Here is a 25,650-nt window from a genome sequence, read left to right as displayed (position 1 = left end):
ACTACAATTGCTAGCGCTCCACTCGTTACTTGTTAGCTTGACGCCAAATGTACGCGTAGGTATAGATAATGTTGTTACGTTACTATTGTATAGGTACAGTAGATTACAAAGAATGTGATTTAAGGACAGTATGTATTATAAAGAAATATAGATTTAAGATTACTTATGTAATATTCGTGGCAGTGCACTGCACCAGCGCTCTTTAGGATGAGCCACCTCTAGTCGGAGCTTAATCCACCACGCTGCCCTACCTCACTTTGGCGGAGCTCTAATGCGAGAACGATTGCTAACAGGTATATGATAATAACTGAGACCGACAGTTTAACGCGTTCTCCGAGGCACAGTGGGAAGATACACAAGAACAGACTCCGAAAAGAAATATTTCGAACCTGTAACCGGTGTTTAGGTGCCCATACCATATCTTTCTCGCATATTCCATATTCAAAAGTATAATACTTTTGATATATTTAATAGGTCTCTCTTATTGTTAGCTGAAAAGAAATAAATTTACAACTACAATTAAATGATTATTAAAATAATTTGTATTCTTTGCCATTTAATGGTATTTATTGCAATATATTTTGCAACTCAAATTTTTGTAAAAATATGTACCTACATGCTTTATATAACTGAACGAAAAAGTTAATGTCATTTGTCAAAAAACAAAATGTCAATTGCAACAAAATTTGACACTTAAAGAATAAAAAAAAAACATTTTTTACTGAAGAAGTGAAGAGTAGAATTTGTAATAGCTAATTCGTTAATAGTTATTTATACTTATTTGCCGCAACTAAACCATTAAAACAACAAAAGGAGAACTAGAATACACTTAAAAACATTCAAAAATAACATTATTAAAAGATAGCAAAAATACACCCCTTATTGTGTAAGATTTTAAATAAAAAGGCAAATGCATTTTTTATTACTGAAAGAGTGAAGTATTAAAAAAATTTACCGTCTAAGTGTTCTATGGACATAAGCATATAATTACGAAAATGTTGATTGCAAAAAGTATTCGATATAATAATATACTGGTGACTAGAGTCAGATCTCTCGCTTCATGTCGAAAATATAGTGATACAAATGAGCAGAGATTCCGGGGAAAATATGATGTTATAATTACTGGTGGTGGTATGGTAGGCTGTACATTAGCATGTGCTATGGGTATGTATGGATTTTAATTTTAATTTTTTTTTCATTCTGCCTGTTACGTCCCACTGCTGGGTATAGGCATTTTTCTCCATGTAAGAGAAAGATCAGGGCTTAATCTACCATGATGCTCCATTGTGGGTTGGCAGATATTGTACCTATAGATTAATATAATAAATATTTTATTTCATAACAGAAAATAAATTATAAATATTCAGTCTGTTTTTTATTGTAATATTAAATTGTCATTGAATGTCATTTAAACTATTTAAAAAAATTTATAGGTAAGAATGGTTTATTTTCAAATTTGAAAATCTTATTACTAGAAGGTAGTACTGATAAGAAGTTTCAATTAAAACCAGAGTATAGCAATAGAGTGGTAGCTCTAAACCAAAGTACAAAATCACTAATGAACTCGTTAGAAATATGGCAGCACGTTGAAAAAATGAGGCTACAACCAGTGAGACACATGCAAGTAAGTTGTAGAAATAGTTGTAACAAAACATGCTTAATTCAAATAATTTAAAAGACAAATCATAATTGTGAAAACTGATATAAGTAGCAATATTTCATTAAAGGCTTGTGTGGTGATTAGGTAAACTATAAAAATTTGTAGTTATAAAAAATTTTGGATTTTAAATATTGTAGAATTAAATAAATGTAGCGTCTAACGATAAAACAATAAATACGTGTCATCAACAATCAGTCAAAAACTACTCATTATATCTCGATCAAATTTAAATGAAATTACAAGACAAGCATCAGCTTTTAATTAAAACAAGTATCATCCGAATTGGTACACCCAGTGAAAATACCACAGTCACCACGCTGATAGAGAAGACGCTGATACGCTTTTTGTTTATAGTTAAAAGTAATATTTATAATAATACTAATACACTACATAATATCTCAAGTGAAATTTATGATTATTTCAAATAATGAAAATTTTTGTTCTCAGGTTTGGGATGCTTGTTCCGATGCCTTAATATCATTTAGTAGTCGTGAAATTTTAGATGATGATGTTGCATACATTGTTGAAAACGATGTCTTACTTGAAGCTGTTAATATCGAATTGAAATCATCATCTGTTAAAAATGTAGATATTCTTTATGAAGCAAAAGTAACTGGATATGAATTGTCAAAATCCGGATGTCAAGGAAACATAGTCAAAATGAATAATGGAGATAGTTATTCTTGCGATCTGTTGGTAAGTAACTAATTATACTGACTACTAACTGAATGAATATGACGAATTTAAGACTGCGATCAGCTGAACTGATGTTTTCTTTTTTTTTGGTGACATTAATAAAAAACAAGTTGGTGATGTAATCATATCTTCTATTTTCTATAATTATTAAAATTTAAATTAAATTTCAAAATTGTGGAGAAAATTAATTAATATTACAAATACAAGAAGACGTAAATAAACGCTTATCTTGCAATCTCTATGCAATAATATTATTTTATATAGCTAATAAAAAACTATATTCTATTAAAATATTTATTAACAATTACCAATCAACATTTTTAATGACATAATAATTTTTTTAAAGTAGGTATATTATATATTGTATGTAAATGTTAAGGCGGTCGTTCTTGCAATTTTTTCTCGATCAAATTTAACCTAACATCCGTCGTTTCGATCAGTTTGTTTATTTTCTTTGTCAAGTCTAGTAATTGGTTTTTAATATCGACCATGCATATCTCTTGGATCGCATTAATACTAAAAGAAACCGGTCTATTTCTATTTTCTGCGGATGTGGATGTGTTTCGTTTACGCCGCTCGACATTTTGACTTTCCAAAGAGAATCGTTCGTAGAGATAACTCTTCCTTTTTACAACTTGTCTTTCGATATCTTCGTCATCTGTACATTTTTTTATTCGAAATTCATAATTATTGTTTTTACGAACACTTTTCTTTGTGTCTTTTCGACTTGCTACCATCTTGTAAATCGATGATATTAAATCTCTTGGTATCTAAAATTAAAGGATTATGACTTTTGATGCTATAATTTAAACATATAAGAGGTTGAGGAATTGAAAAGTTAACAGGTGTGTTGCGGCGTTACTATATTTAAATAGAGCTAATTTAATAAGACGAACCTTTTATAGAATTATTAATATTACAAAATTGATTAACAAAGACGGACTTACGAAATGTTAGTTATAAAACAAGAAAATAAGAAAAATATAGATCCAAAATAATTTCTTACTCTATTCTCTCTCGGGTCATTCGGTCTAATATTTAATGTTCGCATCTGCGAAGCTGTCAATAATGCACCCCAACGGAGTACTGCTATCAGTTGTTGTGGAACGCATGATAGAAGAGTACTGAAGAGCATACTCTCGAGATGCGCTACGAGTTGAGTTTGTCGAACTAAACGATCAAGCCCAGCACTCTCTTGTAACGCCTGGAATATAAAAAAAAAAACGTCTTACCCACAAAGAGAAACTTACAATAAAATATTCAAGCCATTCATTGTCATTTAAGGCCAGTAAATACGAGGTAATCATGAATTGATTTTATTACCTGTATATCACTCACAGCTAAACCGACTAAAAGATTCGTCAATATAACTGTGACGAGCAACACAAATATCAAAAACATTCCATGCGCGGTCAGTGGATAATGTATTTGAGAGTGTGTGCAATTATTATAGAAAATATCCTCGTATTCCAATTCTCCGGACATCATCATGACCGTCTTGACGAGACCAGCTGGTAAATGAAACGCTGGATAGTTACTGAATAGCACACTAAATGCTAAACCAAACGCAATTAGTAGACAACTGTAAGCCAATAAAAACGTCGCGAAATTCACCGTTACTGAAAAAGAGAAATTATATTTCGTAAATTTATCCTTGAACTGCTTGATTGATAAATAATGGCACGCGTAAACTTTTAAGTATAACAGAAATAGATACCTGTTGTAAACATTTGCACATACAACCCAAAAGTTGGAAAACGCCCAATAATCATCATTAATTCAAGCCAGCAGAAGAATATCGTTATTGCTGCAACATCGTGCTGCCAGTTTGAAGTATTCGCGTGCACTGCCCCATTTCCTCTATACCAAGTTGGAATCTAAAAATATATAAAATTTCTCATAAATTTAGATGATGCTTAAAATTATTTAGTTTAGGATCTTACCGTGCAAAGAAAAACGCCTATAATTATTAATAACTGCAACCAATTTTCCCATTGTCGAATGTAAGCAGAATAATCAAGACAAGCTTGAAATATTTCTTTTATCAAAAAACATAAATTTAACAGGACGATTAAATATTGTATTGGTCGTAGGTAACTTGGAACATCGCACGTTTCATCTTCACACAAGAACAACTCTAGAAACAGAAATAATATTTTAGTATGGGGGAATTTAGAAAAAAGATATGTACATTACTTTATGAGTTTGTACTTACGTAGTATGTACAGGCTATATAAAGTTATGAATATCGCATGGTATACAAAACTTAAAACGAAAAATTTTCTTATTCTTCTCCATTTTAAAAATAGGAATGTCTCTGCTACTGGGTGCTTTAAAACATCTTTCCGGCCAACCTCATGAAAAGACAAAAACAAAAATATCAGTTACAAAAATAATAGCAATAAGTACAATTTTCATACATTTTAATATATATAAATTTCGTATCACGATATATGTTAGTGATAAACTCCGCTCCACTACATCCAACTACTGAATCGATTTTTATCAAATTTAGTAAGCTCAAGTCTGTTATTTGGTACAACTTATTGACCTCAATATTTGTTATTGCAAATTAAATGCTTATTATTTATCGGTTAGTTCTATAAAATCCTATTAGATGGCGGTTGGACATCTAAGTTATTTAATCTATTATAATTACTGAGCCACAGCAATGCGTAGGTGGGTCAGCTAGTTAATTTATATGTTGATATGTACACGGCTTCACATTTCTAAGACAGAAATAAAATATGTAAATTAGAATAAATCTTCTTATAAAACAAAACTCGGTAGTAGCTACTAATAAAGTCTATTTGTCAATACTATTATTTATGTTCCTATGTATTAATCAAGGTTTGTACGATATAGTTACCTCGATAAAAGCTAGTAGTAACTCAGCCTCTCCTCTCGATAGAGACGGCACCAACGGTCGGAAGTCAATAGTGAGTTCGCAATCAACGTCACCAATTTCATGTTCGCTCACATGAACCGCGTCGTCAAACTTGCACAAATATCTTGGAATAACGTCAGGGACTCGTCGAACAATGAAAGACAGAGCCGATACACCACCATTTGTACGCAATGTCACATCACCTCCATAATCTACAACATCAGTAATGTGTTGAATTTTTTAAATAATTTTACTACAGATAGTTGCCGCAAAATGTATCTGGGTTTGGTCTTACCTAAAAGCAATAGAACACATGCAGAGAACTCGTTTAAAGCCGCTATATGGACTGGAGTGTATCCAAAATTATCGGGAGCATTAGGATCTGCTCCCACGGCTAAAAGCATCCGGGCAACATCACACGCTCGAGCACCTCTGACTATAGCTCCGTGTAAAGGAGTTCTGCCATCAACATCTCTGGCGCGCACGTCAGCACGCTTTGCTACTAGAAGTTCCACTACTTCCACAGATTGGGCTAACGCCGCTGAAAGGAGAAATTTATTTTCTTCAAAACAAAAACAGAAAAGAAAGAGAATTCTTTGATAAGCTGATCTTATGAAGTCTTGAAGAAGGTTACACTATGAAAATACCATAGGTATATGATTTGGCGATGATAATTTCCTAAGGAACATTGGCGTTACTGTAACATTTCACTGCAAGAATTTCAACACTACGTTGACATTTTATATTATTTACCTAGATGAAGGCTAGTTTGTCCTCTAGAATTTATACAGTCTATATGTGCTCCGTGTTCGAGTAGAAGACTAGCACATTCAGCGTGTCCATCGACCGCTGCCAAATGTAACGATGTGGCTCGACCAGGGCCTAAAGCTGCTCGAACATCTGCACCGGCATCCAATAAAAGCTTCATGCAAGTTGCTGACCCTAAAGATGCTGCTACGTGTAAAGGTGTTTCAGTGAAAACCTAAAATGTCAAATCATTTATAAAAATTGTAACTTTTATACAAAAGATAGGTATTTACTGCAAATATGTTTATTTTTATTTCAACACTGAGCCATAAGCATAACACACGATTTTCCTCATTTATACAACATCAATGCCTTCTTCGACTCAGTTATTTGTTTAAGAACATTGTTTGACAAGATATGATTAAAAGCAGACGCACCTGCGGTGTATCGGGGCATGCGCCGGCTTCCAACAACGCATTTACTACTTCCGGCGCGTCACTAAGTACAGCGTAGTGTAAGGGAGAATGTTCATTTAGTCCCGCGTTAACATCTGCTCCGTGACATATTAAAGTCTGAAATTACAATAGTCTATTGTACTTTCTTTTAAAAGTTGCTTTAAAGCTTTTTAAGCTGTGTAGCTACGGCAGTAAAGAATATAGCCACCCCTTCTCTTCCCGTCGGTGTCGTAAGAGGCGACTAAGGGATAACACAGTTCCACTACCACCTTGGAACTTAAAAAGTCGACCGATGGCGGGATATCCATCCAACTGCTGGCTTTGAAATACACAGGCCGAGGACGGGCAGCAGCGTCTTCGGTGCGACAAAGCCAGCCCTGCGGTCACCAACCCGCCTGCCCAGCGTGGTGACTATGGGCAACACACATAAGTTCACGCCATTTTTAGCGCGATCTTGTGGAGGCCTATGTCCAGCAGTGGGCTGCAATAGGCTGTAGTGATGATGATGATAACTTTTTTTTTTAAATATAGTTGTACATAAAATACCTAATATTAGTATATTTTTTTTATAACTATATATCATCATTTTTTATAACTATATAGATATATAAATACGTCAAATGAGTCAAAAACATCACAAAACGTTTTACCATGAAGCCGCTGGTTTATATTTCATATTATCTATACATATAAAGAGCATTGAAGTGTCTGTCTGTGATTATTCTTTTTATCCCGGAATTTCCGCCAAATCGGGATTACCGCACGAAAAACCGCAGTAACCGCCCAAATAGATATGGAATTACCAAACATTTATCAAATACAACTTAAATCCCAAATGGTTTAAATTATAAAAAAACGGCCTAGTGCGAGTTGGATTCGCGCACCGAGGGTTCCATACAAACAAAATTATTAAAAAAAAAATATTATATGACGTAATTAAAACTTTATTGTTTTTGCAATTTTTCTTCTATTTTTGCTATATAATCTGGCTGTATCTTTTGATTCGGTTGACATAAAAGTTTGATTTTTTTCACAGCTCTCAGGGGCAGTAGACTTGATTATTTGACATAAATTTCAGTTTGATACCTCCACGCGTTTCTGAGAAAAAGGGTTTTGATAGACAGCCAGACAACAAAGTGATCCTATAAGGGTTCCATTTCTTCCTTTTGAGGTACGGAACCCTAAAAATATTTAAAATAAAATGTATATACTGAACTGCAAAAAAAATCAGGTATTTTGAAGATATTCTAAGCGACTCTTTTTCTTTGGTTTGTAAAAAACAAATAAAATTAAAATACTATATTCTGCATACTAAAAATTACTGTTCGTATTTTTTTTTTAATTGAAATGATAAGTTAAAATGTTTTTTAATGTAGTCCATATGTCAGTACATCTGTCTCTGGAACGGTTAAAATAAGGTAAAGGAGGTCACATGGCAACATATACTTTTATCCCATAATTCGTACGAGATCATAGGATCCTCCATGCGAACGAATTCTCAGGTACAGCTAGTACTAAATCTATATCTACTTGACTGCTGATATAAATCAAAGTTTGAAAATTTTTTTTTTCTCGTACATCAGAAGAATGTTCTTACCTCGACACAAGACAAAGATTTAGCGCTCGCAGCGCAATGTAATGGTGTTGCTTTTTTATCCGTTAAGGAATCCCATACGTTTGGATCTGCTCCATGCTCTAATAAAATTTTAACACATTCCACTTTGTCCACTAAACAACTAAGATGTAAACATGATCTGAAATAAAATGTATTACAATTAACGATATCAATGCAAAGTATGCGTCAATTCGTATGAATTCATTTTTATTCGTTAATTTAATTTTTTTTTTCTATATATGAATTTAAAACAGTTAAATGTTGAGATTAAAGTTGGTAGTTTTATAAATGAACCTTTACCTCCCGGCATCATCACAACTGTTGGGGTCAGCTCCCGCTTTCAACAGTTTTGTTAGCAGGGAACTGCGCCCCAACCAACAAGCCCATAGAACTGCAGTGCGAATCTTATCTGGGTCTTCTTGGGACACAAAAGTCAAAACATCTTCGTAATGTCCCGTTTCTAATAAATTTGCTAACTCGTCAGCATAGGGTAAATGTCGTAGCGAAAATTGTATTTCTTCTGCAAAATAAAATATTGTTATAACTTGCTTTTCTACTGACTAAGTTTTTGACTGTTCCGTTTTCTCCCGTTAAAATATAGTCTATGTTACTCAGTGATAACATAGCATTCCTGATGATAGAAGTTTTTAAACCGCTCTAGTAGTTATTGAAATTATCCATTATTTTAATCCAAACAAAACTAAACTTTTTTATTGTTTAATATTAGAATAGATTACTTAACTTACGGTTTTATCCGATTGTTTATGGGAGCTTTGTGGTACATCGTTATATAAAAATAAAAAAATAGTTTTATATTCCCGTACTTTCATTAATTATTTTTAATAAATAAGTTCTATTCAAAACAAACAAATAAATTAAGAATTTAGCTAATTAATATTCTTTTGTTGATTATACAAAAAAAAAAAAAGTTTTTAAGACCCTTACCACACTCCCAAATGTCTTTAGATTTAACTCTTAAACGGTTCCCAAGATCAGGGGCGTGTGCTGATTCATCACTGGATATGTAGCCAGCCTCTCCCTCCTCTGAGTCCTCTGCTACCTCAGTTATCTCCTCCCTCCATCGCGTACTACCTTCGCGATATCCCTATTAAAATATCAATTTTGTACTTTTTAATGTTAAAATATAATTTTTAAGTTAACATCTACCATAATTAACTCGTCTCAGCATCTCTCAGGATTCATTTTGTAATTGATTATTATTATTATTTTAGGTATTTAATTCGTATGATTATTATTGTTTTTTTTTTTGTTTCTATTCCTTTTTAATGATTTAAATCCATATTCATTAATTTGCTATTCTTTTGTTTATATTGAAGTTGTGTTTTGTCAATATTAAACAATAATCGCCTATTATTGAGTAGGCACTATTAACAGTATTTATTATTTCATTTTACAAATGTGTAGTCTACTTCCTTATCCATAAACAGTTAGGACATTTAAAATTAGTAGTGTTATCTCGTTCTCTTAAGATCTGTCTAATCTTAACATAATAACTATGCAATACTGTTTTTTTTTAATAATTCATTAATTTGAGATACTAGTTTTAAATAGTAGGTAGGTATATTTTTCACAAAATTTGAACATACAGATATTTTATTCCTCTTACCATAACAGCATTTTTTGTTAAAAAAAAAATGATAAATTTATGGACATAATTGTGTTTGCTCGCAAACGAAAAAAAAACCGACTTCAATTACATCGACGAGTAATACAACGTAGATCGACGAAAAAATAGTCAAGTAACAACGAATTATTAAAGATTACTCAAAAAGTAGTTATCAGATCTCGATGAAATTTAAATGTGACCACATGATAAACATCGGCTTTCGATTAAATTAAAAATGATTTAAATCGGTACACCTAATAAAAAGTTATTGCGGATTTTCAAGAAGTTCCCTCGATTTCTCTGGGATCCCATCATTAGATCCTGGTTTCCTTATCATGGTACTAAACTAGGGATATCTTCTTTCCAACAAAAAAAGAATTATCAAAATCGGTACACCTAGTAAAAAGTTATTGCGGATTTTCAAGAGTTTCCCTCGATTTCTCTAGGATCCCATCATCAGATCCTGGTTTCCTTATCATGGTACTAAACTTGGGATATCTCCTTTCCAACAAAAAAAGAATTATTAAAATCGGTACATCCAGTAGAAAGTTATGCGGTATAATACAACGTAGGTCGACGAAAAAAGCGTCAAGTAAAAACGCATTATTAGATATAAAAGTAGCTCGAAAAGTAGTTGTTAGATCTCAAATAAATTTAAATGGGACCAATTGGCACACACCACCTTTCGATTAAAAGAAAATTTGTCGAAATCGCTCCACCCAGTCAAAAGTTCTGATGTAACATACATTAAAAAAAAAAAAAAAAACAGTCGGATTGAGAACCTCCTCCTTTTTTGGAAGTCGGTTAAAAAGGCAAAGAAATATAGTTTTGTTTTTTACCACATCGCAATCAAACTTAAAATGTTATACTTTAAAAAATATTTTTAGGTTAAGAAGCCACGTTTAGCCGTCTTTAACTTTAAAAAAAAGTCTAGGTTGATTACGAAATTACAAATAAACTGTCAATATTACTTTTTCTCTGTATGCACAATCGTGTTAGGAATGTAAACCTACTATAAACAATAACAAAATTTGCGAAAATCACGATGCGTGTGCGTAGAAGACTTGAAAACCTACCTTTCACCCTCTAATCTACAAAAATTATTGATAAATAATACTAGAAAAATAATTGTATCATAGTACTAATATTGGTTTTTTTTAACAATTACATAATATTAAGTATCATCTTTAACAAATTTTTGGTTTATTTAATCAAAATATTTGAAATATTTATTTAATTACTTTTGGATACAGATCGTGATTTACGATAGGTTTTAGGTAAGTAATTGATTAATTTAACGATGACACATTGTTTCGTAGTATACGACCGTTAAACAAATTAACTAATTCCAATTATTGCATTAATTTCAAGAGTTATTTGAAGGTGTCCTATTGCTACATTTTTTAAATGTTTGTAAAACTTGATAATATAACACTTTTTAAATCCGATAAATATTCATCCTAACTATTTACAAAAGTGCACGTTCACACACTTATTTATAATTTCAAAAATATTAACCTTTTTGCTCCTTTTACGTTTCGAAATTTTCACAGAAGGCATAACGTTTCACTAAAACACGCACGCATATCAAAACATCGTCCGCCCGCGCTTCGGTGAAAACTGAAAGCTTCGGTTTACGAATCGTCTCCGCCAAAAAAGATTAGTAGTGGAATACAATATAGTTTTATTACAAACAATTAATTATTTGATTACGTAACGTATTTTTTCTGAGTTCAGTAGGACGATGTCTAGTCGGACCAAAATATAATGTTATGTCGTCTATAGCATTAGTTTTATTGCAAAATCTACGTCCTTGATGACATTCTTCAGCTATTTTTTGATCACAGCATTTTTATTCTGATGTTAGTCAATGTTCGAACAAACGGTTTACCAGTGGTCGGGTTCAAATTTTATTTATAATATTATTTAAACATTTAGGTATTCAAAGAAAACAAATACTTTCTGGAAGTTACAAGAGATTTTGAATATTTGTATACTTTCTCTTTCTTATACGTAAAATAACCATTTGAAATAATTTTAAAATAGGTATTGCTATTAGATTTAGCTTGTGTGATAGAGGAATATTATGTTGAGTACCTACCCTAGACCCTAGAACCTAAAACTTCCTTAGGGCTGAAAGAAAATAGACAGTTCAATCTAAAATATATTTGCGTTACAAAAAGTAAAGAAAAATATAGAACGTAGTAATTACGGTAAAACTACTGAACCGATCGGAATAATACTTACACCATAAGACGCAGCGTGTTTCGGAGAAGGTTTTAGTATATGTTATGTTGGTGATTACTTAATAACGGTTAAATTTAATTAGGCTTTTCTCATAAAAATACAAAATATATATTTATGCAATTTTTATCAAAAAAAGTTATGATTTTTTGTCAATATGCGTAAGCACGTATTGGTAGTATCGATAACAGTATGAGCCAAATGTTTAAACAATCCAAACTTCTATTTTCAACATTGTAATAAAATGTAGCAATGTAAATTTAATCACGAATATTAGTTTTACCATAATTTATTGTGGACTTCATTTTCCATACTTTTTAACACGACAAGTCATCTACAAATTCTATATAAAATTTAAAATACGATTGGTAGATATAAAATTAAACGAATTAGTCTTTCAGCCAATCGATTGAAGAACAGCTTGTTTTATTTCTTAGAATATATATTTTTAATGCGCCAATAATCAAAAAAAAAAAAAAAAAACGAATTTCGATGGACCAAAAATGGTTGTTTAAAAGTATAGGTATAGAAACACCAATATCAAAAAAAAAATCGAATTTCGATGGTTCAAAAATGGTTGTTTAAAAGTATATATAAATATATTAATTTTAAATGCATTACTTTATTTTTACATTTTCTCGTGAATTAAGCCCTGTTACAATCGTGCTGTAGTCTAGTTAGTGCAGTAGAAATAGAATTATGGAGTGCAGGTGGCTAAATTTTAGCGTGAGTAAATTTTTCCACGAACCAAGTTCCGTACTTGCACAATTATTCTTAAAATAAATCGTTGATTTAAAAACACTACTTGCCAACATTACGACTGCACTGACTTCATACTGTAACCCTGATTATTATCATTTATGCTAATTATTATTCTAATACTATGATATAAAAAACTAATCAATACCATTACATCTGTTTTGTCTCAATATGATAAGAGGATGATTTCAATTGAGTAGTAACGTTTCGAACATTTAGTTTTGTATACATTCCTTTCTTCAATCTCCTAACTTCTCTAACAAAAATACATGTATCAAGCGTTCAAACATATCGGTTATTATCTTTATTTTTAACCATTCTTGTGTGCTGTATAACCTTCAACTAAAAACTTCTCGACATCGTTTATACAAATGTCTAAACAATCTGTGTGAGTAATTTTATACACATAAGTTGCGGAAAAGTCACTAAAAAGGGCGCGTTTACTGTCACCTACCATAATGTAAACATTTCAAGGATCTATACACGTGACTGGTTCATACTGAGGAAAAATGATTCAATATTGAAACAAAGAAAATTTTCAATACGTATCTTGAGAAATACTAGTACTCATTTTAACAGTTTATTAGAGGAAGTTTTTTTTTATACCTTGACCTAACCCTGACAGGAAAAATGGAACTTAACCTGTTAATACTATATTATGGACTTGAAAATATTTTTTTTTTTTTTGTTGTTGTCTGTTGTCTGCAAGCCACTATAGAACTAGTTTACTGATGTACCATCATCATAATATTCGCTATTATTGGTCGTTACCAGTAACATACACTATTGCACACAATATTCCCAAAAATACTTCTTTGGTTTGGCAGTCGTCGATACAATGAACCAAATTCACTTCAATTAATTGGCTATTAAGATCGATGCCAAGTAGATTATTCTAAGAATTTTGAATTTTGATAATAATAATACACTTTACTGTACACCAAAAAGAGAAATAATTTAATGTTATTTCGTCTATTATTACTAAAATTAACATAGCAAATAAAGAAAGATTTTAACAATATATTCATTAGATACAAAGGGCGGCCTAATCGCTAAAAAGCTATCTCTTCCAAGCAACCTTAGGGCAAAGGAAATAGTCTCGTGTCAGCATAGGTGTACAAATTACAATAAATTTATAATAAATATTAAAATAATAAAACATATACATACGTACATACATACATACATTGATTTTTTGGTGTTTATAAAAAAGTATTAAAAATAACGATCGAGAGACATAACAGACATGAGGAAATGAGAGGCATCAACGTCTTGCAATGAATGTATGAATTATATTTAAACTAATAATAGCGATAGTTTTTATATCTTGAATGATGAAAACAGTCTGAAGAATAGATAATGTCGGTATGATGTTTTAAGAAAAACGATTCAGTTTTTTTATATAATAAACCGCAATGGAATGGTATAGAACTCTCTTATATGTAGTAAAATTTGTATTTAATTTGGAAGTATTATCAAATTTACCCTTGTTTCATTTCGTTCCTAATTTTGTCAATATGTGATTCTACTACATTTTAGTGACTTTTTTTAATATTTTCTTCTGCACAAAGCAATTCAAACATGTCGGATATGTGTTCTAAAATTTTTATGTTAAGGATTTAATCGACCATTATTCAAAATTATCTTTAAATAGTTTTTTAAATTAAATAATAAAATTATCTTTAAGTAGTTTTTTAATGTCTTGTATATATTTTTCTGAAAAATTTTTGTGCTCTTTTATAGCTTCACTGTTTACACTACCTATTCAAAGTTTGGGCCTGTTTTAGACTCTGTTTAGACATGCGTCTTGCTGACGAGCATCGTGTGTTTGGATTATTTCTTAACTATTATTTCTTACTATTTATTACTTAATCTAGCCGTCGGTTTCTAAATTGCTCGCATAAAAAAACTCCGTATTTTTTACGTCGTTTAGTTTAGTGAAAAACTTAAAACATTAATTTCACACTTTCATCTTACATTTTGTGCCCTTAAGAGTGGAGGGTGAAAGGATGGGGACTAAACTTAAAAAAAAAATAGTTAAATCATGCGAATTTATGGGATAGTAATGAATAAAAGTTAATCTGAATGTGTCATTGAAATAATTATTCAATTAGCTGATTCAACAAGAACATAAACGAAATCTCTAAACCTAAAACGGCATATTATGATAGTAACTTTGTATCTCTTGATTATGAATAGTAAAACAATTTAAACCCTCACCTGACCATTGTCAATATCCGCTTCTCGAAACATTACTTCACAATCTTTATTTTTCTGAAGTAAATCTCTCGCTGTTTCAAAATCAATTGATATTAACGATTTCCAGCACCTGCACCTTTGCAGTCAATAAATTAAAATATATATTTGTTTAACCCCATTGGCACCAGCAGCACGTGCCTGTCTTTAACACAAGCAATTGGCCGGAAGACGTCAAATATTAACATTTTTAGCGAGTATTTTCTCAGAAATTAAAAGGATTCGGTCATGATAACGGGAAATTTAAATGAGAAGTTGTGCCCTCATTATTTAGATTCGTTTTCTAAGAACTCTTTAAATAAATTTTCTTCGCGAAATAGTACATATACGTATACCTCTTCGAAGCAAAGAATTTTTACTCAACTATTTTTGCAATGTCCACTATTATCGTATACCTAATGATTATTTTTGAAGAATTTGCATTTTTCTAAAAAAAAAAATGTGCTATTACGCCACTCGTTAATCGTCGAATTTCAACTAATCTTTCACCATACAAATTTTACTTTTTCTGACTTTGTACTTATCAAAAGTTGTTTACTCCAGTAAACGCAAAATAGTTCACCCTTCCACAGAATGTCTGAAACTACTGTTCCGAACCGAAAACCTTCCTACGTTGAATGAAAAAATAAACCTTGTGTTATTTCAATTGAATGTTGTATGTCGAAAAGCGTTTGTTTATAATGGCGTGTTTGAATTTGTTTATTATGAGAATGTCGAGTATGATTATAGAATAAGATCGCGTTTGAGACGCTCTCAAATATTCCCTTTGTAAGCATACCACAAAAAGGTTACTTTTCATACGCCACAATCGTCCTCAAAAGTAATACATGGATGGTTCAATGTTTCAAGGAACTACGGCGCTGAATATGCTACTCGAGATACGAGTAATTGACTGTACTCATATATCTTTAAACATCATTATCTTTATAGAATAAAATACTCACGTACATACATACATTTGCACATCCACTGGGTGTAGAACACGAAGTGTATTATTTTTAGTGTTTTACCAGACTCCTTACAATATAATATTTATTATTCTAATTAGGATCTTAAATATTTCTCACTTGTAAATTGTCAACAGTAATGTGCTTTAGACTAAATCATTAAAATACTCAATCTAAAGTTAAATGTGTGAGATAAATACGTTATGAATATAAATCACAAGCAAGTGATGGGGCTCGAAATTATAGTCGTTACGCTCGTACGTTAATTACATAATTAATTCTACGCTAAAGTAAATAAACATTATAAAAAACATTATATATGTATACTTAGCATTTATAACTGTGTATTTAGGCTGAAATGATGAATGACGTAACTGTGAACTTTCTTGCTGATTCTTCTCAGTAGAATCTCTATTCCGACTTAGAAGTAGCTTTACCTTAATGAGTAGAAGAATATTGTAGGTATACTTTGTAAAATTACGCTTACAAATTGCTTATTAGCATCCTAATTGAAAAGACACCTATCTATTTTGTTCTATGAAATAGGTTTTTTGTGTAGACTGCTTTTAGAATCTCTTTTTTTCCGTACTTATATCTAGTCCCTTTCTCGTCCACTTTTATATCTGACAGTTTAACTGATTTACTCTTTCGAAATCATACCAAGTTGTATTTAAATTCATTGATTAGTTTGAGATGATTTGTGGCCAAGATGAGAAATAAAACAGTCAAAAATTAGAAAAAAAAAAATGTAGATTAGATTTCAGATTCGAATGCCCTTAAAAATTCATATTATCTTTACTATACATAATTATACTTAGTTGCAATATTTTTATCAGTATCCAGATTCAATTATCTCGTAATGTTTTCCAGATTGGAGCGGACGGCGCCAATTCAGCGGTCCGTCAAGCGATGGGCGTGCAGTACGTTTCGTGGAATTACGATCAAATGGGCATTGTTGCTACGTTACACTTGGCCGAGGTAATGTCCAGACACATAAACTCCTAAGTAAGATTGCACGATCGATATTCGTAATTAATCGAAGTTTCACGTAAACAACGTAACATCGCTAAATGTGAATAATCTATTTAGTTTGAGTGAAATATATAAAAAATACGACTAGCGCGGTTTCTTCTATCTTAATTTTTTATACATTTGGTATACGTCTATGGTTACTATTATTACTTTAAGTAAATTGTATCTGGGAATAGTTTCCAATGTTGTTGTAAATTTAATAGCTAGAATCACCGGTTTTTACCTGCTTTTATATTTACCATTCCAGTCTTATGAGTCATAGCATAATGTTTGCTTCCTCTTAGCCCATAACTACATGAAAACCCTAACTTTCTTCTCATAACTTTTTAAACACTTATCCACAACTTTCTCTGATAAACAGTTATATTAACACAAAAGATTTTACTACAAAATAGATGCGTCGACCTAAAAAATACCCCGGTTTTATTACTCACTTAGTGCAGTATACGTAAAAAGAATTTATAAAAAAGTATATACATTTGTTTGTGAACAATAAGTAAATAAATATATTTATATAATACTTACCAGCACGGTTACCTGTCCAGAAGCCCGAACATGCAAGTATAGTATATGTGTGTGTATGCATATAAAGAAAGATGTTGATTTTCTCTAGGTGTTAGAATAAATGATGTTTTCGATTACTGCTCCGATTCTATTTGCAGACAATATGTTGTTATAAAACCGAAAACATGCTTCAATAAACTCTATAAATCGTACATCCAATAGTAATAATTTTGCTGGCTCCTAAACAAACAAAAACTGATTTCAATTTACATTGATAAGTAATACACCGTAGGTAAACGAAAATATAGTCATTTTAATATGCAATTTAGTGATAACTCAAAAAGTACCTACTCACTGATCTCAATCAAATTTAAACGGCTCATGACGAGCACCAGCTTCAGATAAGAAAAGGATCATCGAAATCAGTACACCCAGTCAAAAGTTATAAGTTAACACACATATGAAAAATATACACTCGAATTAAGACCCTCTTCCTTTTATTGAAGTAAGTTAAAAATACGATCGGCCATACTGTTCAAAAATAAAAATAAAAATTGGTAAGTCTGCAATTTTTTACAACAACCAGCTGCTATATTACGTCCGTTACCAAATGAATAGCTACATAATGTTGTTTATAGTCACATAACTCTAATGGATTAAAGGGTTAGCCTTTTTACAATGGTCATCGAAATTATATTGAGCTTGTTACTTCAACCTCATAAAATAATTTCCTTCGTATCTAATCTACGTTACGATAGCTATTAATTCCAATGAGTTAATGAACTTATTAGTTCAATTTTATTATCGCATAGTTATTTTGTCGTTTTGAGACATTAGTATTCATTACAATATAACTGTAATAATAAACTCATTTCAATTAACGAGCTATCCTAATGACGGTTTTAATTTTTAAGTGAAACGTAGGTAAACATTACATACTACATTTACTACCAAAAGACGACACTTAAATTTCTCAATCACGATATGATTTGTTTAAAAATATCCTTCCAAAAAATTACAGACGAGGACATTTCATTATTAATACTAACAATAACTCCTTTATTGTTATTTTGCAGTAAAAGGTATGTGTTAATATTTTCAGGAATCGGCTAATACAACAGCTTGGCAACGTTTCCTACCTACCGGACCTATCGCCTTCCTTCCTCTCGACTCGACAAAGAGCTCTCTCGTCTGGACCACTCCCAAGTCGCTCAGTAAAGAACTATTGAGTCTACCAGAAGAAAGATTCGTTGATGCTCTCAACGATGCTATGGTACTTTTAAAGCTATATGATTAGTTCTACCATTAAATAGAAAAAAGGGAATTCAAGTAGCTCTCGTATGTGATAAGAATATATTGTCTTGACCATTTCCATTTAAAATTTATTTGACAAATTTAAAATATTTGTTGCTATAGCAATCGTGTTAGTTTAAAGTTTCAATATTTAAAACATCAAATAAAAAAGACTATTTAAGATTCTATATCCATCAGACATGCTTTGCTCAAATCTGTTTCAAATATTAACTTCTTTTGAATTGTAACAAAAGCAGATGTAATATATACGACTTTAAGAATATCTTTTGAATTCGTACAACCATGTCATTGTAACATTTTACTAGAAACATAAATATCAATGGTGTCAATTGTAAAATCAAACACGTGGTTATCAAATTGAAAGAAAAAACATTTTACTAAATCTGATCTGTTTATGTCCATAATTTCTTTTTAATAAGTACCATAAAACTATCCTTCTTCTATATTGAGAAACAGGCCTATGGGTATCTTTAAATCAAGAGTGAATAGGCATCTTCTAGGCAAGCGCGCACCACCTTAGGCTGCATCTTCACTTGCCTTCAGGTGAGATAGCAGTCAAGCGCTAGTCTGTATATTAAAAAAAAAAAAAAAAAATCAAAAATCAATTTTTTCAAGTAGGTTTAAAAGCAAAATCACTTTTGAATCCTCATTTTACAAATCCAATTCATATCACCTTTAATTTATTAATCTATACAAGTAAATAAAATTGAAGTGTCTGTTTGTAATATTAAAATATCCGCATTTTACTAAATGCATATGGGTACATACGATACATACACCAAAATAACATTTTTTTAAATTTTTGTCTGTTTGTCTGTCTGTTTAATGGCTAATCTCTGAAAACGGCTGGACCGATTTTGACGGGACTTTCACTGGAAGATAGCTGATGTAATAAGGGAGTAACTTAGGCTACTTTTATTTTAGTATTTTTTTAATAACTGCAAACTCAACAATAACTATTTTGTAAAATTCCACGCGGAAGAAGTCGCGGGCACAGCTATATGTTATATATAGTTAAATGTAAACCTACCAATTCTTAATGTAATTTCTTTCGAAAAGAATCGACAAGAAACTCTGCAGTTACTCTTTAAAAACAAATTTTTTTAATATAAAATTAGTAAAATACTGCCTAAAAACAGCGCCACTAAATTAACTCATCTTTATCATTGATATACTATTTAATCCAATAATAAGCTATATCTATAAATGCTATGCTGAATTTCTGGCAATTTAAAAATATTAACTACCAAATTAATCACTTACTACCACATGTCCGTTTATCTATCAGAGATTTACCCCTTGAACTTGTTAAATTCCAGTGGAAACAATATCCTCGCAACAGTGCAGTTGACGCTTGCACATCATGGTTGGGATCAGTTTTGAAACGTTTCGACCTACCAGACAGTACTGAAAGGCAACTGCCTCCCAGTGTTCAGTCAATTGTACCGGGCTCAAGGGCTGCATTCCCCCTCGGTTTTGGTCACAGTACGAGATATGTTGCTCCAGGTGTTGCTCTCATTGGGTAATAAGATTATATTTAAGAATTTTATATTATTCGTTCTCTCTATTTTCCCTAGTTCTTTTATTTTACTTTCTTTTTTGTTTTCCCCTACATGAGAACAGGCATATGCCCAAAAGTGGGTTATTACAGGATAAATCAATCAATGAACGTTTCATAGATGTGTTTTTATAACGTCTATTATTACTATTAATAAGATGTCTTTCTTACGTATAAATAATGTAGCCTAGTAATGGCGAAAGAATTATAACAATTGGTTGAGTAAACAATTTTTTAATATCATATCAAAAATCGACCATTCCAGCTGGGATCAAACCTGCATCTCCGACTTACCGTGTCGGTGCTTTAGCCTAAGCGCTTAGACCGAATATGAAAATCATCATATCAATAATTTCGATCTAGCGGGTACATCGTTCCATAGCTTAATTTGGCTAAGGAGATTCAGGTTCGATCCCCGCTGGAACAGTTGATTTTTGATATGATATTAAAAAATTGTTTAGAATTTCCTAATGTGTGGGTAACACAAAAATAAATCGTACGAATTGGTTGAGTAGTTTCAGAGTTAATTAATTACAAATTAATATATCTTAGTAAATCCCCCAGTCCCGGTCGTTATCATGTACACCTGATAGCGATTGTTACTCATAGTAGGGAATATATCCGCCAACCCACATTGAATCAGCGTGGTGGATTAAGCTCTGATCCTTCTCCTACATGGGGAAAAGAGGCCTATGCCCAGTAGTGGGATATTACAGGCTGAAGCGTATATCTTAGTAAATATTGAAGTCAACAAAACAAGATAAACCATTATGTTGTCCTATATTATAAATTTATTATTACTGTTCATTCCTTTTTCCTTTCAGTTTTTTTTATAAAGTTAGTGAAAAGAAACCTATTTTAATTTATGTATTAAAAAAGCATGTCTAATTTTGTAGTGACGCGGCTCATCGTGTCCATCCCTTGGCTGGTCAAGGTCTGAACCTAGGTTTTGGTGACGTTAAAGACCTAGTACAATTTCTATCTGACGCTATCTACACTGGACTAGATATCAGTAAGTAATTATTGTATTGTTATGTAATTACATTTACATATATTTGTTATAATCTTTGAGTGTATGTAGTATTAACCACATTGTTTATTTTTTCACAAAAAAATTACGATCACAAAAAATAAATTAATGTAGATAAATATATAAATGTAGTATCGATCAGAAGCACATATGAAAAATATACAAAGTATTTTTTTTTTCAGCACACCCAAGCTGGATGGAGAAATATGAGAGTTCTCGTCAGAGACATAATGTTCCCACTCAACTAGCAGTAGACGCCTTGAACCGTCTTTATGGCATCGAACTGCCTCCCCTCGTACTAGTCCGAAGCATCGGCTTGCAACTAACTAATGCTTTCCATCCTATTAAGGTATAATAATTTTATTTTAGTGGTACACATTACATATTTACATAAACTTGCAGAGTGTGTGGAAGGGAGCATACAGTGTGATATAGAACGCATATGATAAAATAGTCTGTATCTTTCTCATACAAGGTAGATATTAGGGGCGTAACGTTGATTAATAATAAAGCCTATTATAAATTAATATAAAATATTTATGATTGATTAGAGGTCTGTATTAAACACGGCATGTGAAATTTTACCGCTTTGGACTGCTCCACGGCTCTTTGTCCCGCTAAGTCACACTTGTAGCGAAGAATCGGTATCTTTGGATACGCGGATGACAGCACTGTTACGGAGAGATACGTGTCCGGTCCCCGAGCTGGTGGGGCTGAAACTCATGAGCATAGAGAGGCTCTGGTTGAACGCATGAATTTGGCTTTGAAAGAGGTATCCGATTGGGGTGACGCCAACCTAGTCAAATTTAATGCTTCCAAAACGCAAGCGTGTCTTTTCACCGCTAAACGGAGTCCATTCCCATTGGCTCCGACTTTCCGGGGTGTATCTGTACTGATCACCGATAGTATTGATCTTCTAGGCATAAATATTTCGTCTAATATGAACTTCGGACAATGCATAGAATCCAAGGCAAAAATTGCTGGTAAGAAACTTGGTATCCTCAATAAAGTCAGGCAGTACTTCACACCGGAACAGCTTCTTACTCTCTACAAAGCACAAGTTCGATCGTGTATGGAGTACTGCAGCCACTTATGGGATGGCTCTGCCAAGTACCAGCTCGCTGCTTTGGATTCTGTGGATCGACGCGCCAGAAGACTCATCGGTGACAAATCGCTGGTTCGCTCTAGACTTCAAAGTCTCGAGCATCGGCGCAAGGTTGCCTGTTTGTCGGTATTTTACAGGTTATATTTCGGAGAGTGTGCTCTAGAACTATACAATTTGGTTCCACCATCACCTTTCTACCACCGAACCGCAAGGCATCGCATGAATCTGCACCGCTATGTGGTTGAAATCCCACGATCTCGCACTAAACGATTTGCTTCCTCGTTCCTAATACGCACCGCAAAAATTTGGAATGCCCTTCCGGCTTCCGTTTTTCCAACGAACTATAACTTGGGTATCTTTAAATCAAGAGTGAATAGGCATCTTCTAGGCAAGCGCGCACCACCTTAGGCTGCATCTTCACTTGACTTCAGGTGAGATCGCAGTCAAGCGCTAGTCTATATATTTAAAAAAAAAAAAAAAAAAAAAAAAAAAAAAGAATATTACATCTCAAAATCACACAACGATGGAAAAATTTCCTTACCTGATTAGGTATTGTCTTTGATCAATCGTGGTTATTATTACACGTGATAAAACAAAGCATACGGATAAAGTGTTCATTATACTGTCGTGTAAAAATTTTATGAACTGTCAAGATTTAAAAAAAAAAGAATAATCAACTGCAATTACCACATTTCTCTAGGGATTCTTAGGAAATCTACATAAAATACGGACCTTGGAATTTTACCATTTTAAAAAACTCCTTTCCTTTTTGTCACGCTACGTCACACTTGCAGCGACCTCTTGACAAATATTACATCACAAAATCACACGTGATTTTTGACCACACGTGATTGAAAATAGCATACAGGCAAATGTATACTATTATATATATTATACTATGCAAGATATTCTTAAAAAAATTAATGTAATGAAAAAAGTTGACAAAAAAAAGGAACTGCAATTGTAACATTTCCACGTCTTATCTCATCACAATAAGCAAAATCTCTCCCTCCTTATTTACGAACATATTTTACGCATGACATAGGTATTTATTCGTAATCTTTTAATCGTTACATTACTAAAAAACATATAAACAGGCTAATTTATATTATCTTGGGATAGTTTCCAATGTTGTTGTAAAAATAGATAGAATCACCGGTTTTTACCTGCTTTTATATTTACCATTCCAGTCTTATAAGTCATAGTATTATGTTTGCTTCGTCTTAGCCCATAACTACATGAAAACCCTAAATTTCTTGTCATAACTTTTTAAACACTTATCCACAACTTTCTCCAATAAACAGTTATATTAGATAACACAAAAGATTTTACTACAAAATAGATGCGTCGGCCTAAAAAAATTACCCCGGTTTTATTACCCACGTCTACAGAAGAGTCTAAAAATCACACAACGATGGAACAATTTACTTACCTGAATAGGTACTGTCTTTGATCACTCGTGAGTCGTGATTTATATGGCACGTGATAAAAAAAAATATAGGTAGGCATAAATGTTCGTTCTATTGTGTAATTTTTTTTTTATGAACTGTTAAGATATAAAAAATGAAAAAAAAAATAATGAACTTTCTCTACGGAATGTTAGGAAATCTTCATAATATACTGCAAGTGGAATTTTACCATTTCGAAAAACTCCCTTCCCCTTGTGTCACGCTAATTCACACTTGCAGCGACCTCTTGACAAATATTACATCACAAAACCACACGTGATTTTTGACCACACGTGGTTGAAAATAGCATACTGGCAGATGTTTACAGTTTAAACATTTTTAATATATTCTTAAAAAATTAATGTTATGAAAAAAGTTGACAAAAAAAAAAGAACTGCAATTGTAACATTTCCACGTCTTATCTCATCACAATAAGCAAAATCCCTCCCTCCATATTTACGAACATATTTTACGCATGAGATATTTATTCAAAATCCTTTAATCATTACATAACTAAAAAAAAAAAATAAAAGGAGGCTAATACGCAAAGTTTATGTTACAATTGTATAACAGTTTTTATATTGAAATATGTAGGTGAGGTATTTGCTTGTAATGAGATTCAGTAAAAGTGCTATCATTACATAGTTTAAAACAAAGTCGCGTCCCGCTGTCTGTGTGCTTAGATCTTTAAAACTACGTAACGAATTTTGATGCGGTTTTCTTTAGTAAATAGAGTGATTCCAGAGGAAGGTTTATATGTATAATACGTGCATAATATAATAGAGGAACACTAATAGTTATAGAGGTTTCTAATGTAATATTGTAAATAAACACATTGTTTTGCGCTTACATTGCAAATATTTATTTTATATTTAGTATCAGCATTGCACCCCTGCGAAGCCGGGGTGCGTCGTTAGTTAATTAATAAGCAAGACGAAATCTTGACTTCCAGAAAAACATTCTGTCATATTGTATGTAGTAAATGATATTTTAGACTCTAAATTTAATTTGATGTCGACGCAGCTGTTTCCATCTTATATAAAATTGGATAATTTTTACATTTTGCTTTTATGCCAGAAACAACATTTTGCCCAGTCATATAATTGTATAATATTTATAAAATAACCTTGCTATTTTTATTTTCAGAAATTGATTATGTCTCATGCTGCGACATAGAAAATGAAGAGAAAACCTGAATACCTACAACTAAATAATTAAAAGATTTGTAGTGAATAAAGAATATGAATAAAAATATACTTAATAATATTTTACTACTATTTTACATATTTTATTAAAGGTATTAAAATGATCTTGTATAATGATAAACCTTAAAATTTATTTTGTTCATAAACACTAAACATTGCTCTTTCCCTAGTTTATAAGTAGTACCTGGGTGACCGAGCCTAGCTCGGTATTTTTAGTAAATCGTTTTTTTTGGAATTCATATTTAAATTCGAATTACATATTTATAAAATATGATTAATATTTTTTTTTAAATAACGAGTGCAATTAAAAAAAGGAAAAAAATAATTGATCAGGAACATTGGGATTTGAACCATGATCTCCTCGGTTGATCCCGACCGGCCGATTTCCCACCGAGCTATTACAACTTTAATGACAGTTGCGAAATTTACCTTCGTATTCTAACGATATTGTAGCTATTTTTTCACAGGGATAAAACAGGGATAAAACGTCATTTTCTAAAAATGAATCCTAGTTAGATGGATTTATCTCCCGCGAAACCTCCTATATACTAAATTTTATGG

General features: G+C 31.9%; 1 protein-coding gene across 1 annotated transcript; it reads left to right on the top strand.

The window, feature by feature from the left end:
- The first annotated feature begins 572 nt into the window (after positions 1-572).
- Positions 573-25,210, top strand: LOC123662099 (ubiquinone biosynthesis monooxygenase COQ6, mitochondrial). The gene is made up of 9 exons (XM_045596986.1): positions 573-1,164; positions 1,434-1,624; positions 2,108-2,356; positions 16,764-16,871; positions 18,532-18,702; positions 20,063-20,265; positions 21,198-21,313; positions 21,514-21,680; positions 25,031-25,210. Exons 1-9 carry the CDS (start codon positions 996-998, stop codon positions 25,058-25,060), a joined length of 1,404 nt encoding a protein of 467 aa, XP_045452942.1. The 5' UTR covers positions 573-995; the 3' UTR covers positions 25,061-25,210.
- Positions 25,211-25,650: the final 440 nt, after the last annotated feature.

Source organism: Melitaea cinxia, chromosome 18, assembly GCF_905220565.1.
Source record: "Melitaea cinxia chromosome 18, ilMelCinx1.1, whole genome shotgun sequence".
NCBI lineage: Eukaryota > Metazoa > Arthropoda > Insecta > Lepidoptera > Nymphalidae > Melitaea > Melitaea cinxia.
This window is presented reverse-complemented; position numbering and strand designations above follow the sequence as displayed.